This window comes from Rutidosis leptorrhynchoides, chromosome 5, assembly GCF_046630445.1.
Source record: "Rutidosis leptorrhynchoides isolate AG116_Rl617_1_P2 chromosome 5, CSIRO_AGI_Rlap_v1, whole genome shotgun sequence".
NCBI classification, from domain to species: Eukaryota; Viridiplantae; Streptophyta; class Magnoliopsida; order Asterales; family Asteraceae; genus Rutidosis; species Rutidosis leptorrhynchoides.
In genome coordinates, this window is record NC_092337.1 from 393,152,870 (window position 1) to 393,168,295 (window position 15,426).

Genomic DNA, 15,426 nt, shown 5'->3' on the forward strand with positions numbered 1-15,426 from the left:
TCCTTGAACGTTTTGTGATACATGCTTCCTCTCATTTCTTTTGATACTTGCTTGGATGTCGAGTATACATGCATACGTGGAGCGTCTTTTGGCTACTTTCAAATTGTGTCGCATATGTTTCATTTGTATTTTAAACTTTGTAACGTAACTAGTTGTCGAACTACTTTGTAAACCTTGAAACATCTATACTTTTGAAATGAATGCGACATACTTTTGGTCAAACGTTGTTTTAAAGACTTATGACCACGTAACGGGACCTAAGTAGACGGCGCCGTCAAATGACGATTTTGTCGGGTCGCTACATTGTACGAATACGGATTGAATACGAGTAAATTGTGTTTACTGTAGCAAATAGTATTTTATTGTAGCAAATAGTATTTTATTGTAGCAAATAGTATTTCACTGTAGCAGCGAAAATTTACTGTAGCAAATAGTATTTTACTGTAGTAAATAGTGTTTTACTGTACATCTTTGATTTAATTTTATTTCTTCTTATATATATATATATATATATATATATATATATATATATATATATATATATAATAAAAACTTACATCATAAAAAAATAAAACGATTATATAATTATCACAAGTTATGACGTTCGTGAATCATCAGGCAAACTGGGTGGTCAATGGTCTACATGAAACTCATTTCAAAGTCTTAACAAGTTTGATTGCTTAATATGTTGGAAACATTTAATCATGTAAATATCAATTTCATTTAATATATAATCATGAAAAAGTTCGGGTCACTACAAGTTAGGGCCTGACGGGAGATATTTCTAGAAAACACATTTTCTTGCTCCCAAAGCTATTTCCTTGTATTGTTTTGCCTATTTAAGTATCCTATTGTAACCCATACATGTATTCACGAAATTTATCAATAAAAAAACTCTCTTTGGTGGCCGAGGATTAGAGTAATCAATCGTGATTACATATAACCTGGTTAAATTCTTTTGTCTTTTACGATTCTTGCTAGTTTTCAGTATCTTCACATACTTTTCGTTTATTGAAAGTGGGTTTGATAACCTAGGGTTATCAAGTCTTGATAGGGTTCACGAACTTTATTCCTAACAACTCTCAAGATTTCTCTGTCAACCGCGTCAAACTTGATCAAAGCCACAATTTCTTGAATTTTCTCACTCATTTCTCAGATTTTCTCGTAAAATCTTGAATTTTCTCGCACATTTTTCGAATTTTCATGTAAAATCTCGTAAAAATGTATTTAAGTACACATATATTTATTTTTATATATTTATATTAAAAAAACTAAAAAGTCAACGTCCGAGATCTCACCAAAATTTTTCTGAGATGCCGAAATTTTCCAAAAAATGTTCAAACAAAATATCTCCAGATCCGAATTAGGTTTATGTTGAGATGTATATATATATGATGATTGTATTTGATCTCTCCATAAAAGTAAACCTCCGATATTTGAGTAGTTCAATATCCGAGTCCAATTTATTGCGGATTCGAATATCAAATGGTCAAATTCACTATTCCAATTTTGAGTTATCCTAAATTCCTAATCAAGGTTGCAAAATTCGTTATTCGGGGATTAATCGGTCGGGACTTTAGAAGGATTAATCGAAAATTCGGGGATTAATCGGAGATTAATCGGATTGTAGTGTATACATTTAAATACTAAATTTTAAAAATTATATGTGTAACTATAAAAAAAACCATAAATATAAAGATAATTTTTAACATAATTGTTTAAAATTGTTCATTTTACTTCAAAATTATAAAATTCTAGTTTAAATTCACGTTAAAATGTTAACCGTTTTTGACTTTGAATGACTTTGATTATCAAATTCAATTTTGATCCATCAATTGACGTTGACCGTTTAATTAAATGAATTTTTAAAAATCGGAACGGATTACTCATAAAAATGATTAATCGTGGATTAATTGATGAGTAATCGGGTTTTTTACAAACACTGTTCCTAATTCTGAAAACCCCTAAATAGTAGTCCGTACCACATTGATATACGGGTCCGAATAAAGAATCAAATACCCGGCCCGATCATTATTTGTTTCCCAAGAATGTGCAATTTTGCCCTCGCTAATCCTGTTTATTATTTCCTCAAATAATTGTCATCCCTCTCTAGTCTCTGTATTAAGGTCTTTCGATTTGAGGATTCAGCAGCCAGCTAACCAAAATGTCTCGGCACGCCACCACTAGATTCATCTCAAAACTTAAATCTTCGATCTCTCAATCGCGTTCTTTCGCCACCGCTCCTCCACCTCCCGCCGTCTTCGTCGACAAAAATACTCGCGTCATTTGTCAAGGAATCACGGGTAAAAATGGCACTTTTCACACCGAACAAGCCATCGAATATGGCACTAAAATGGTACATCTTATTATTAATTATCATTTATTTATATTTTATATTCATAATATAACATAAATATATTTATTAATCGTTCGCTGTTGTTTATAACGTATTTTTAATTTACCTCACGTTGACGTCCGCCTTTGATTGCGACGTGATCTCGTTATGCACTTGCTATTGTCGGATCTAGGGTTTTGAATTGTCCTGTGATCCGTAAATTGATTTATATAATTTTGCATCATTAATTACAACAATGACACTCATAATATTGTTATTTGTTAATTAATATTAAATGTTCGCATAATAAAAATATTAAAGCATCTGTATTAATTGTATTTCTGAAAGTGTGAAGTTGATACGTTACAGTTGTGAATACTAGTTTACTACCTTACTGTACCTGAATAGTTTTATTTCGATTTCATATAAAGGTCTATTTAATTTAATTTAATTTAGTTTGCTGTAATGACATTTTGTTGATATGTATTATTTCGAATTTTGTTAACTTGTAGGTTGGTGGAGTTACTCCAAAGAAGGGTGGAACAGAGCATTTAGGGCTTCCTGTTTTCAACTCAGTTGCAGACGCAAAAGCTGAAACCAAGGCTAATGCATCAGTTATTTATGTACCTCCACCTTTTGCTGCAGCCGCAATAATGGAGGCATTGGAGGCTGAACTGGATTTAATTGTTTGTATTACAGAAGGAATCCCACAACATGACATGGTAAGCTGATTTACTCTTATCTGATATATTCATGTACAGCTGTTTAATAGAGGTAGCTTATTACTGTTACGTATTTACGTCTGCCATGTTTGAATTTACTTGTACTTCAATAATTATAACTGTGTTTCCCTTTATTATTATTATTCTTACATATAGGTTCGGGTAAAGGCTGCTCTTCTTCAGCAATCAAAAACAAGATTAATTGGTCCCAATTGCCCTGGTATCATTAAGCCTGGAGAATGCAAGATTGGAATTATGCCTGGATATATTCACAAACCAGGACGTATTGGTATTGTGTCTCGTTCTGGCACACTAACTTATGAAGCGGTGAGATTTAAGCTGCTATTACTCATCCCTCTAGCTTATGTTTTTCATGCTTTTTTTCTTCTACTTCTTTTTGTAAAAGTTCTAATTCATTTGCTTTTTTATGAAGCTTGGGTTATATGTATATACCTTGCTGCTTCATTAATAGTTTAACTTTTAACACAAAGATTACTTCAATTAAAGTAGGACCACTGATGAAGGTTTGACCAAGTAAAGATTTGTCTGTGATCTGAGCTTCTTCACTATGTTGTCAAAATCTAAGTTGTTTCTTTGGATGCTGATAGGAATCTAGAATAAACTAATAACCAAGACAGTATCATGAGCTCATAATGTGTTAACTGACAAATCCATGTAACATAATAGGGTGCAATAAGTTTCTGATATAATAGATGATTACTTTACACGATTGTTATGAATTGTTGAATGGAGGTGCATGGAGTTGATGGTGCGAGCTTGACATAGAAAATGACATCAAGCTTATGTTCTTAAGAATTTTATTTCCTTCAACTGTTTTGATAAATTTTACTACATTGTATGCAACTTATATATTGGCTTGCTTAACCTTTTCACAGGTTTACCAAACCACTGTTGTTGGCCTAGGCCAATCCACCTGTGTAGGCATTGGTGGGGATCCTTTTAACGGAACAAACTTTGTGGACTGCGTGAAAAAATTCATTGCTGATCCTCAGACAGAAGGTAATTTAAGTTTGATGAATTGGCATGTAGTAATTTCTTCAATTTGGGTGATTGTATACTGATCCAATTAGAGAGAAGACCTGTATTGATGTGTTCTAAAATCTATGTAGGTATCGTTCTGATTGGTGAGATAGGTGGTACTGCAGAAGAAGATGCTGCTGCTCTTATAAAGGTAAGATATGATACACTTGTATACAGTTTGCTCACATGATCTTGTAATGCTGTCTTCTCTTGTTGTTAATTTGTGATTTAAAGATGACAATGGAAACAAACTTAATGTGGCCCATTTAGTGATTTTTTAATGGTAGTCTTAAAATATAAAACGAATTGGATTATTGTGTGCTTTATATAAACTCATCTCTGTTAAAGATATGGTTTAACTGCAGAAACTTAATGAGACACTCTGTTTATTTGGGATTTAAAGTTTACTCGATGATATTATGAACTTGAAAGTTGTAAGAATCATTAAAACCTGCATGTCTTTTTGGGGTTTAATCCGGCCTTTTAGTTCAAAGTTTCAAACACCTATCCCATCATGTAAGAAATTGCATAGCTTTGGTTGGTCACTTATGGAAATTGAATTCTAGATGTTAAAAAATATATATGCAATGTACTTAACAAGTGTTTGGGAAATTACCTTATTGTCATCAACTAGTAGTAGTATTTCTTATATCTGATTCTGATACGAACATCCAATACATCCGTTCCAAAATTATCTGTATCATCGGGCACCCGAAGTGCAGGTATCTGAACTTTTCGGTTCGGGTTTTGGGTAGTGATTTTAAGTTGTTGGGTAAATCTTATCCGAAAAATAGATTTTTGTATATAAGATTTATAATTATATTACTTATTTTGTTAAACTAAAGTATATAATCTAAATCGTGTTATTATTATTTTTACATGAAAGATCTGTCTTATATTATTAAAGACCAAGTTATTGTATTAGTATTGTGATCATTCTTGAGATTTCTTTCATATAGTTTTATTTCATAAACTATGTTTAATTCATTGTTCAAATCTTATTAATGTAGAAATCTTTGTATTTAAGATACACAAAAATAGAAATAAAATTATTTATTATATTTATTATATGATTCAGAACCCTATATCCTATCCGAAATTAATTTTGGATAGCCCAAAATTCTGGATAGGGTTGTGGATGGTGAAGTCTAGTATCCAAAGTTTAAAAATTTGCAAACTTGGGGTTATGAAACTTTGGATGTTCGAAAATGAAGACCCTTAATTGTGAGTTGTTCATGTGGTACAGGAAAGCGGCACTGATAAGCCTATTGTTGGCTTTATTGCTGGACTTACTGCTCCACCTGGTCGGCGTATGGGTCATGCTGGAGGTATATTTTTGCTCTATATATATTTATTTTACTTTGTAACATATTTTATATTGCCTATGTTATTCAAGTAGGCAGTGTGATAAAAAAAAATAGTTGTCTTTTGGAGTTTTGGGTCATTCATTTTTGCCGTGCCTTTCTCCTGCTAATAATATATAAATTATTTACCTTTTTCCAAGTAAAAAGTTTGTAAGCTAAATGTTGTTAGTTCTTCAACTACATGTTTGCAGTTTTTTTTAGTAGTGTTTCATTTTATTTTATTTCCGTTGCAAATGTGGAACCAATATTTCCATTGCTTTCAAGATATATAGCTTATAGCTTATTGTCCGATGTCTTTGATCATTAACTGAATCGATCTCCATTTGAACCTTGCAGCTATAGTATCAGGTGGAAAGGGTACTGCACAAGACAAAATCAAGACCCTTAAGGAAGCAGGCGTGACGGTTGTAGAATCACCCGCCAAGATTGGATCTGCAATGTTTGAGGTCTTTAAACAAAGGGGCCTTGTCTGATTCCATCCATGTATTAAGAACCCATTTTCAGTTCATAATAACGAACATAAACAAAACACCCAGGCGAGTTAAGTCGATTACGTTGAGTATTTTTAGCAATTTTTCCTTTTATGACAAGCCAAGTGTCATGGCATTGTTTCTTTAGTTTTTGCAAACTCAAATTTGAAGGAGTACAGGTATTTGGAGTTTACACAACTCATTATGATTGATTGAGTTGAATGGAACACAACCTTTTTGTGCCTATTTCTACAATTCAATTTTAAATTCCGATAAAGAATTGTGCATTTCAATTAATCTTTTGAAGTAAAGCTCAAAATTTTAAGTCAGTTTTTATTGTAAAGAAGAAAGGTTGAATGTTAATCATCGTGTATAAGTGGGAGTAGATACCGGAAGTTACGAATTAGTCGGTAATACAGAGAACATTTCATGTTCATTTGGTTTCTTGTACTCGATTTTGTAAATCATAATACTTTTTAAACTTGTTCGTTTTAATTGACCCTATATAAGACAAAGTAGATGTCAAATTTAACCCTATTGAAAAAGGCGGCTCTTGAGGTTGGTTTTGTGTATTTTCGTTTTGTGCACTTAGGTTGGTTTTGTTCGTTGTATTTTCGTGTATTTTTCAGTTTCTATTTGGTTTGTTTTTGTTTAGGTGATTGCTTTTTAGACGCGAGATTTCGTGTTTCCATGCTCTTTGTATTTCTTGTTGAAGGCGTTTTTCTTTGGAAAACGATATCGTTTTTATACGAGTATTCATTTTTTCCCAAAAAAAGATATCAAAATTGTTAAGATAAAACGCAAGCTTTGTTACTAAACTAGTGTTCTAAAATAAAAGTTACTAGTGTTAAAAATTGAAACTTTAGCTACTGCCAATCTCAACATTTCGTTCAGAATACTCTTATTAGGTGCATTAAAAATAAGAAGCAGGCAACAAAGTTAAAACCATAATCTAACCTCACTTTACAACCCCTGAATTGTGGAGATGCACTCAGGTTTGGTTGGATCTTGATTTGTTCAATTCGTGTCTTGGTCGAACATTTTGGAGTGGTTAGATAGTTGATCTGCTAGGGAAAACAAGCAGAGATTCTTCCATTATTTACACTCTTCTATGGATGCCGTGGCGATATAGATATTGCGTGTTATTCGTGAATAGTTCAATGAAGAAATGTAAACTTTTTGGTTCCATTCTTATGTATTCGTTTTCGTGGTTAAAACATAGAGACAATATTTCTTCTAGTTGGAAAGTGTGGCTTTTAGAGACTTTGTAATGCTTCCCTATCATTTTGTTAGAGGTGTTTTCTTCAATAAAAATCTAGCCGTTCAAAAAGGAAGAAGTAAGCAAAAATTGTTGATGTCAAAGGGTATATTGGAATACCTATTTACTCAGTATGATATGGACCTGAAAAAGAGCTATTTTTTAGCTCTAAGTGGAATGTGTTGGCTATCACGTTCGACCCCCTTTGGTGACTCCTAACCGCAGTTAAAAAAATGTTGCAAATAGCCGAAGACGCAACACAATCAATATCACCACACATCAACAACTAACAATTAGTGGTGAGTCTACTCTTAACCATGTGAGTTCCTTTGACCCCACTAACTTTTTATTTCTTACTACAAATTACACCTAAAATTTTTTAGGACACTACTATATTTAAAGATATGATCTCATATATTTTTAAAATCAATGACTTTTTTTCAAGTAAACAGTCATATTTTGAAAAAAAAACCTTACAAAGTACTACTCAAATTGTATAGGACTCCATTGAGTTTCGCACATAGATTCGCCAGTGCTAACAATACGCTTAAAAAAGTTGTATCAGCCCACTCAGACAAAAGCTGAAAAAAAAACTTCAAAAGCAAAAGTAAAAGCAAAAGCAAAAGCATGCAAGTGCAACACATCATACTGGACACCATTTCCATTTATACTCCGAACCTATATCCACTAAAATTGGCAAGAAACCGAAAAGGGACTCATACAATTAATGAAAGGTTTGTTGCTTCCAAAAAGATATGATATCTTAGGTTTGGTGTTCTTATTGGGATGGATGTTGTTGCAGCAGTCATAGTACAACTGTACAAGTGCAATTTGGAGATGAAGATGTTGCTTGTGAAATTGAATCATGATTCATTGTTAATGGATTTTTAACAGCTCGTAGATGCAAGTCATTCTAGGTTGAGTTACATGGTATTTCATTGGTATGGCTGGGGAACTCGTAGCAGCCCTTTAAATAAAATTACACGATATCGAAGATTAAACAAATGATGTATCATGTGTATGTATTAGAGTACTCTTATTCTTGACACCTATCTTCACAACCACACAGTACCACATCAACGCCAACTCATCATTTCTTTCTCATTACTAACCCACCACTTTACACTAATATCCATCACATACCTTTTCACAACTACATTGTGACTCACATAAATTAATTAATTACTACAGTTACAACAAAAAAAGCTCACAACTCACTGGTTTAATATGCTTGACAATGACATGTTGAAGGACGGTACTTCAACAGCTTAGCATTGACATGTTGCTAGCATTAGAGTCTTCAACGGCTTGGGCCAAAGAAGCTCCAAAGGCGCTCAAGACATACACCGATAATAGCGGCTTAGTAGACATAAAGTGTAATGATATTTACATCACTTATATATATATAAAATCATTAAATTTGTGCATCAAACACTTGTACTATACACAACTTCTGCACAAATTTGCCGGATTTATAAAAAGGATGGTGAATACGTTACAACCCATCGGACCGGCCCTCAGAATTTGGTTGAAAAGCTATCTACCTAATATTTAAATGAAAAGGATGAATAACTAAAGAAAAGGTGGAGATGAAGGTTTGACGGGCGGAATAGAGATAGCGGCTCGTGACGACGGACTAGATTCCGGGTACCATGTTAAATAATAGAACCCTGTAATGATTATGTTATCATAATGCGGTATATATAGAGTACATAATCCCTAAACCTAGATAAACCTTAATGGACTCTAAACCCTAATGGACTCTAAGCCCACATACGAACTCAGGCGTTATTATCGTCTAACACATCCTTGCAGTCCGAACGACGAAATCGCGAAAATTCGGACTGGAATATATAAAACACTAGTTTTAAATAAAGAAATAGAACACATATCTTCATTTGTTAGATGATGTTATGGCCCAAGTCTAATTGTGAGATTAAGGCTAGTAATGATTACAACAACAACAACAACAACAACAACAACAAAACCCAATCCCATATGTGTGGGGTATGGGGGAGGTGAGACGTTGTGACAACCCGTAAATTTCCGGCAAAATTTAAACAAAAATCTTTATATGATTTCATTTAACCGCGACTAATTCCGACGATTCATGAGCAATTATTTGTAAATAATTACGCATTAATTTGATATATTATTATTATTATTATTATTATTATTATTAATATCCTTTTTAAACAAGATATCAATAATTAATATCTTTATTATCAGTATTGTTATTATGAATAAAAAAAATATATTGACAAATATTCTTGGAAAAGTAGTAAATCAATTTGTTTATTTTTAAAAAAATATATATATAAAAAAATCCTTAAAATAAATGTTTTTTTAATAAAATAAATAAATAAACAAATAAATTACTTTTTAATTAAAAATTATAATGGAAAACTACTTTTATTATTTTATTTTGTACATTATCCCATGACCTAACATTTAATACTTTTGAATTTTAAAATCCCATTAAAATTAAAATATTTCTTTTTCTTTTAATTATTTTATTTTTTTACCTAATTTTTTCAAGTATAAATACCCCTCATTTCTCATTCAAACTCACACCAAAATTTCTCTCATTCTCTCTTTGAAGAATTACTACTAGTAAGTATTCTTTTCTTACTTTTTACTTTTTACTTTTTACTTCGATTTATTATTTTTTTTACCGAAATATGTAAATAATGTTATAAATTATATGCAATTAAAATTAAAATAAATAACATGTTATAATTAGTAATATATGTTACTAAAAATTATAAAAGTATTTTTATGAATTAATATATAGGAGTTATAATTAAAATCGAATTAATGAATATATATGTATATACGCACCTAACGTGAAGGTTATAATTAAAGATAGCGTACAAAGACTACAAACATCATCGCTACTTGTGGCCTAGGGTGATCCTTGTTACCATTATGGGACGCTTGTGGATCTCGAATGCCAAGACTTAGATTCTGGTCAAGAGATCCTGGGCCGCTCGGTAACAATAGATCATTCGAGTGACTTGCATGTTAGCGACGAAGTTTGGGCTAGATTGTACAACATCTTTGTTAAGAATTATAACCCGAACATTCTTAAACTAGAAGCTTACTATAAGTGGAAGTTTTTCATAAATAGCAGGTTTCCAAAAATAGAAACTTTTGAGAAATAGGAACTTTTCTCGAAAACCGTCACTGTCAATATAGTTGCTATATTAGTAAACATACTTTATGTCAAGTTAGACATTAACTAATCAAACGTTATACCTCAAGGTTGATATCCAGATCACTTACTTGCTTTACTTTCCTTCTTGCGTGGAATACTTCAACTGCTATTTAAGGTGAGTTTTCATAGCTCCCTTTTTATCTATATTTTTGGGCTGAGAATACATGCGCTACTTTTATAACTGTTTTTATGAAATGAATACAAATACTAAAATTGATTTTTCGTGAGTTTTCATAGCTCCCTTTTTATCTATATTTTTGGGCTGAGAATACATGCGCTACTTTTATAACTGTTTTTATGAAATGAATACAAATACTAAAATTGATTTTTCGTGAGTTTTCATAGCTCCCCTTTTATCTATATTTTTGGGCTAAGAATACATGTGCAACTTTTATAACTGTTTTACACGTATCAACTATTAAACTGTGATATGTTGGGCTATGACCAGCAAGTCCCCAACCGACAAGTATAAACGATAAATTGTACGGGGCAAACTTGAAAGTCTAGTCTAAATATCAGTACCAACTATTAAACTGTGATATGTTGGGCTATGACCAGCAAGTCCCCAACCGACAAGTATAAACAATAACTTGTACGGGGTAAACTTGAAAGTCTAGTCTAAATATCAGTACCAACTGTTAAACTATGCTATACCCGGCTATGTCCGACTAAGTCCCTACAGTGATATTTTTAATTGCTGCGGCATTCTTAATTATTGGGGATAGGCCTATCGGGAGTAACGTCCCCGATACATTTGACTAAGTCTTTGTATTACTTGATAATGAAATTAAACGACAAGGACAGAACAACTTGTCACGGGGCAAACAACGTTTAGTCTAAATATCACGCACTGGCATAACTTTTTGATCCTGCGGGAGATCAACTTGACTGGATCTGAGTGATCTACTTACAAAACAAATCTTGTGGTCTAACACTATTACTGAAATCATTATTTATGACAAACCTATGAACTCACTCAACCTCGTGTTGACTTTTTAAGCATGTTTATTCTCAGGTACTTAAATATTGCTTTCGCTATATATCTACTGCTTTGATGATGATTGCTTGCTATGCTTGGAGTCTTCATTACATATCATATCAATTAAAGACATATTTATCTTCCGCTGCAAAACTCAACAAAACGTCTCATGTAGAGTCGTTCTCGTTTATACAACTGTGATTTGATATAATTAGTCACAAATACCCCAGGCCCTATTTGGGGGTGTGATAGATTGGTATCAGAGCTGGTTTAACTGCGTCCAAAGCAACGACCGGTTAACGTTCCTAACATTCGGGTTCGGTTAACGGCAATGACTTTGGGTGAGTTAGTCGTAGGGGGGTTCTCACAGTGTTACCTGTGACGAAGCATTGGCTCTTACTCCTTGCGATCCTTTTATGGTTGGCCAAATAACAGCGGTGACGCGGGCTATAAAATCAGAGTCTGAGGTACACTCAGTGGTTACCCTATTCGTAGGAACGGCACTGTTTGGGAATAAATCCCCAATCTGTTGTCACAGATTGGTATCAGAGCAGGTTGTTGTAGAGAACCAGGATTGCATTTTATGTGTGCCTTATACAATTAGGTACCTTAGTAATGTAGGACTACAACTATCCTTGACCATAGTGCCTTTAATTGTTGCCGTTAACTGTTAAATACTACCCTATACTTTTGAAACTTTACTTATCTTAGAATGCCAAGCCAATCTAAGAACTCTGCTCATTCTCCTAAGTACTATCCAATTCTTCCACCATATTTAAATGCGACACCATGATTTCTGAAATTCTCGACATTCCTTTGTCATCTATCATGGTTTTGTGTATTACATATGTATTACATGAAATGTTATCAATGATTCTTGAAATCTCTACTATTCATATTCATTACTTTCAAAATCTTTGATTTCTCGTTATTTTTGATCATTGAATTTTCTTGACGGATGGCGTCTACGAAATTCTAGAATGGAAGGGTTTAGATTACCGATTTAAAGGATCCTATAGCTCAAGCCCCTAGACCTGAATAGGCCATTACGAATTGAAAGTCTTTAATCGAAAGATTATTAGATTACATACTTATCATTTTATAATCTCAACACGTCATACTGCCATTATTGGAGTATAGACAAATCATATCTTATCATATCTATCCCAATAGACCTTGTCTACCACTTTTCCTAAATTTTCTCCGTAAATTACGAAAATCTTTTTGCTATAAATACGTATTCAAGGAGATATCATTTAATATTCAACACCCATTTCATATCAAACCCTATTCCAAACATATAATATGAATTTCTCACCTGATTCCTCAAGTTCCTCTAGCTCCGAAGATAACGTGATGGGAGCACACCCACCGATCAATTACCGTAATTTCTTCAGAAAATGGGGATAGGTTCGCGAAATACTCACCCTATGGAGAAATGAAGAAGGTACTCCTTATCACGAGCCAAACTTACCACCAAATGTCGGAGTACTCGATCCGCTTACCGGCGAACCTGTTCGTAATACCATTTACATACTTTTCGCAAGGATTTTCCGCCTCGAAGGTCTACTCGATGTAGCCCAAGATAGTATTCGTCCTCTACTCCCGAATTCTAACCAGATTGGGTTATTAGAAGAAGTTAGAAGACTTCGAACTAAATATCAAGAATTGATAAACCTTACGGAGGAATAGGCAGAACAAATCCATAGACTCGAGCGTAAAGTAGAAACCCTGGAAGAAACGGTGCACGATTTGGAAGCTAGGCTCACATCTACTACCCAAGTACCACAAGCAACACCAGCAGCATAACCAGCACCACTAGTAGTAGCAATACCGCCAACATCACCAACACCACAAGCACTGAAGGCACCAGTATCAGCAACAGCAACACCAGTACCATCGGCACCATCAACATTACCAGCAGCAGCATTAGCTTCATCAACAACAACATCCGCATCCCACGCCTCAACATCACACTCAATACCTCAAACATCAACATCATACGCCCATATATACCAAGGAATATTAGTAATAATGAGTTAAGATGTATTGACTCATTCTTCGTGAAGAATTATATATGTATACCTTATATATATATGATTTGGAACAATAATAAATCTTGTCGTGCTAAGCAATTACGTGTGAATCTCAACTAGTATGTACTACTTGGTTAATTCATATCACTAATATGCTATGATGTACACCCTTCGTTAATGAGTTAACAATTGTTAATCACTGCTTCAACACAATAAACTCCATTTCATAATAAATCAAGTGTAACGATGAATGTATTGATTCATAACTTCATTAGCGAAATATTTCGCGACAATTATGAAATCTCTAAGGTTTTGGCGATTATTTACTCTCGTTCCAAACCGCAAATAAGATGAGTTTAATATATATTAACTCATTAAATCCATGATTACATCTGAAGAATACATATATGAACGTATATCTTCATAAAGATTGTAAATTCTGTTGTACAAACTGTTAATTATGAAAATATTTTAACGGGTAGGTAATACCCGAGAAATATTTACATCTCACATTAATACACTGTACATTCTTCAATTTCGATTCATAAATCATTAATTATACGCACTACCTTCACAATGATACACAATCATCTTCATACAAAATCAATTACACATTCTGAAATTAACATATCGGAATTCAAGTAAAGCTTTAGCAGGTGTTATCTTCCTAAAGATTACTACATTCATGAATTATATTCATTCGTATTCTGCAATGAATTATCACATCAAACCACCGAAATTATCATTCATTACTTTTGAAATCAACAACGCCTATTCGTCAACCATTAGATCCGTTGACGATTACAGTCAGCGTTTAATCATCTAAAAAAAAAATTTCTTGAAACCATTGATAACCGATGATTCAAATACGGCTGCATTAAATGCAGAGGAAACATTGTAGAAGGTCTTAAGGGCCAAAACTTTGATAATAAAGAATGGTATAAACTCAGATTTGGGACTGGAAAACGGATTGAGCAAAGTATGAAGAAGGCTGTGGACAAATCACAAAGATTAAACCTGCCTTCAAAGAATCCAAATGATTCAGTATCTGCTGAGGTCATCAACGAATACCTTGCCCCTGACTCTAAACCTTTACGGACAAATCTTCTTTATCATCCTTCGATCTTAGAAATTCTAAGATTTCACCGTATCTTTCGTTATAAATATCCTCTATATTTCTGAAGATATCTTTATAACGATTCTTGTACGCAATTAATTATCTCTTTGCGATAACTTTATCACATCATAAAGGAAACTGTTTTAGTTTCTATATTCAAGTTTAAATTATAAATGTTTTGAAGAAGTGTTGGGAATTGAAGCATGAGTTAGTATAATATAATGACGTCAGGCCAACGTGATTTTATTACAGTAAGTCATGCTAAATTTTTAATGGAAGATGATGATTCATAGACTTTATAATCATCATTTGCCATGTTACACGACTCTTACATTCTATATAATATCTAAACATATCAAGAACATATATTCTTGATAGTTTTATCTGGTAATTTGACAAATCAAGATCGTGCTATTGCTTTCTTAGAACATTAAATATGTTCATTCGAAACTTCATACCTACAAATTCTGGACCATTACTCGCTTTACTTAGAGTCGAGAGGAGAATAAAAAGGCAAAGAGCTCCGACATATAAGGGAAAATATAAAGCCTGATAACAACACTAAAATTACAAACCGTGTATATCAATGCGTATAGCAATATAAAGACACGGGAGAACTAAAAACACAATAATTCCTAGAGCATAATAGAAGTAAACAGACTCCTCTGGTGGGAGTTGGAAAAGAAGGAAGATTGTGGCGATAACTAATATAAGGTCAAGAACAAGAACTGGATTGAGCATATTAACAAATCTTTTGGAAATATGAATTGAGGAAAGAAAGTATAGAAGTGGTGAAGATAATGAAACGGAAGAAGCTAATTTATAGCAAAATTCCAGACACAGCAATCGAGGCAATTCACCGCATTTAATTAAAGAAAATCCTAATT

At 33.1% G+C, this 15,426-nt stretch overlaps 1 protein-coding gene across 1 annotated transcript; it reads left to right on the forward strand.

Annotated features, from left to right (window-relative positions):
- Positions 1 to 2,090: 2,090 nt before the first annotated feature.
- On the forward strand, positions 2,091 to 6,201 carry LOC139847366 (succinate--CoA ligase [ADP-forming] subunit alpha-2, mitochondrial-like). Its single transcript, XM_071837028.1, has 7 exons — positions 2,091 to 2,356; positions 2,848 to 3,057; positions 3,214 to 3,384; positions 3,954 to 4,077; positions 4,188 to 4,249; positions 5,345 to 5,426; positions 5,799 to 6,201. The coding sequence occupies exons 1-7, from the start codon at positions 2,165 to 2,167 to the stop codon at positions 5,933 to 5,935; spliced, it is 978 nt and encodes a 325-aa protein (XP_071693129.1). The 5' UTR covers positions 2,091 to 2,164; the 3' UTR covers positions 5,936 to 6,201.
- Positions 6,202 to 15,426: the final 9,225 nt, after the last annotated feature.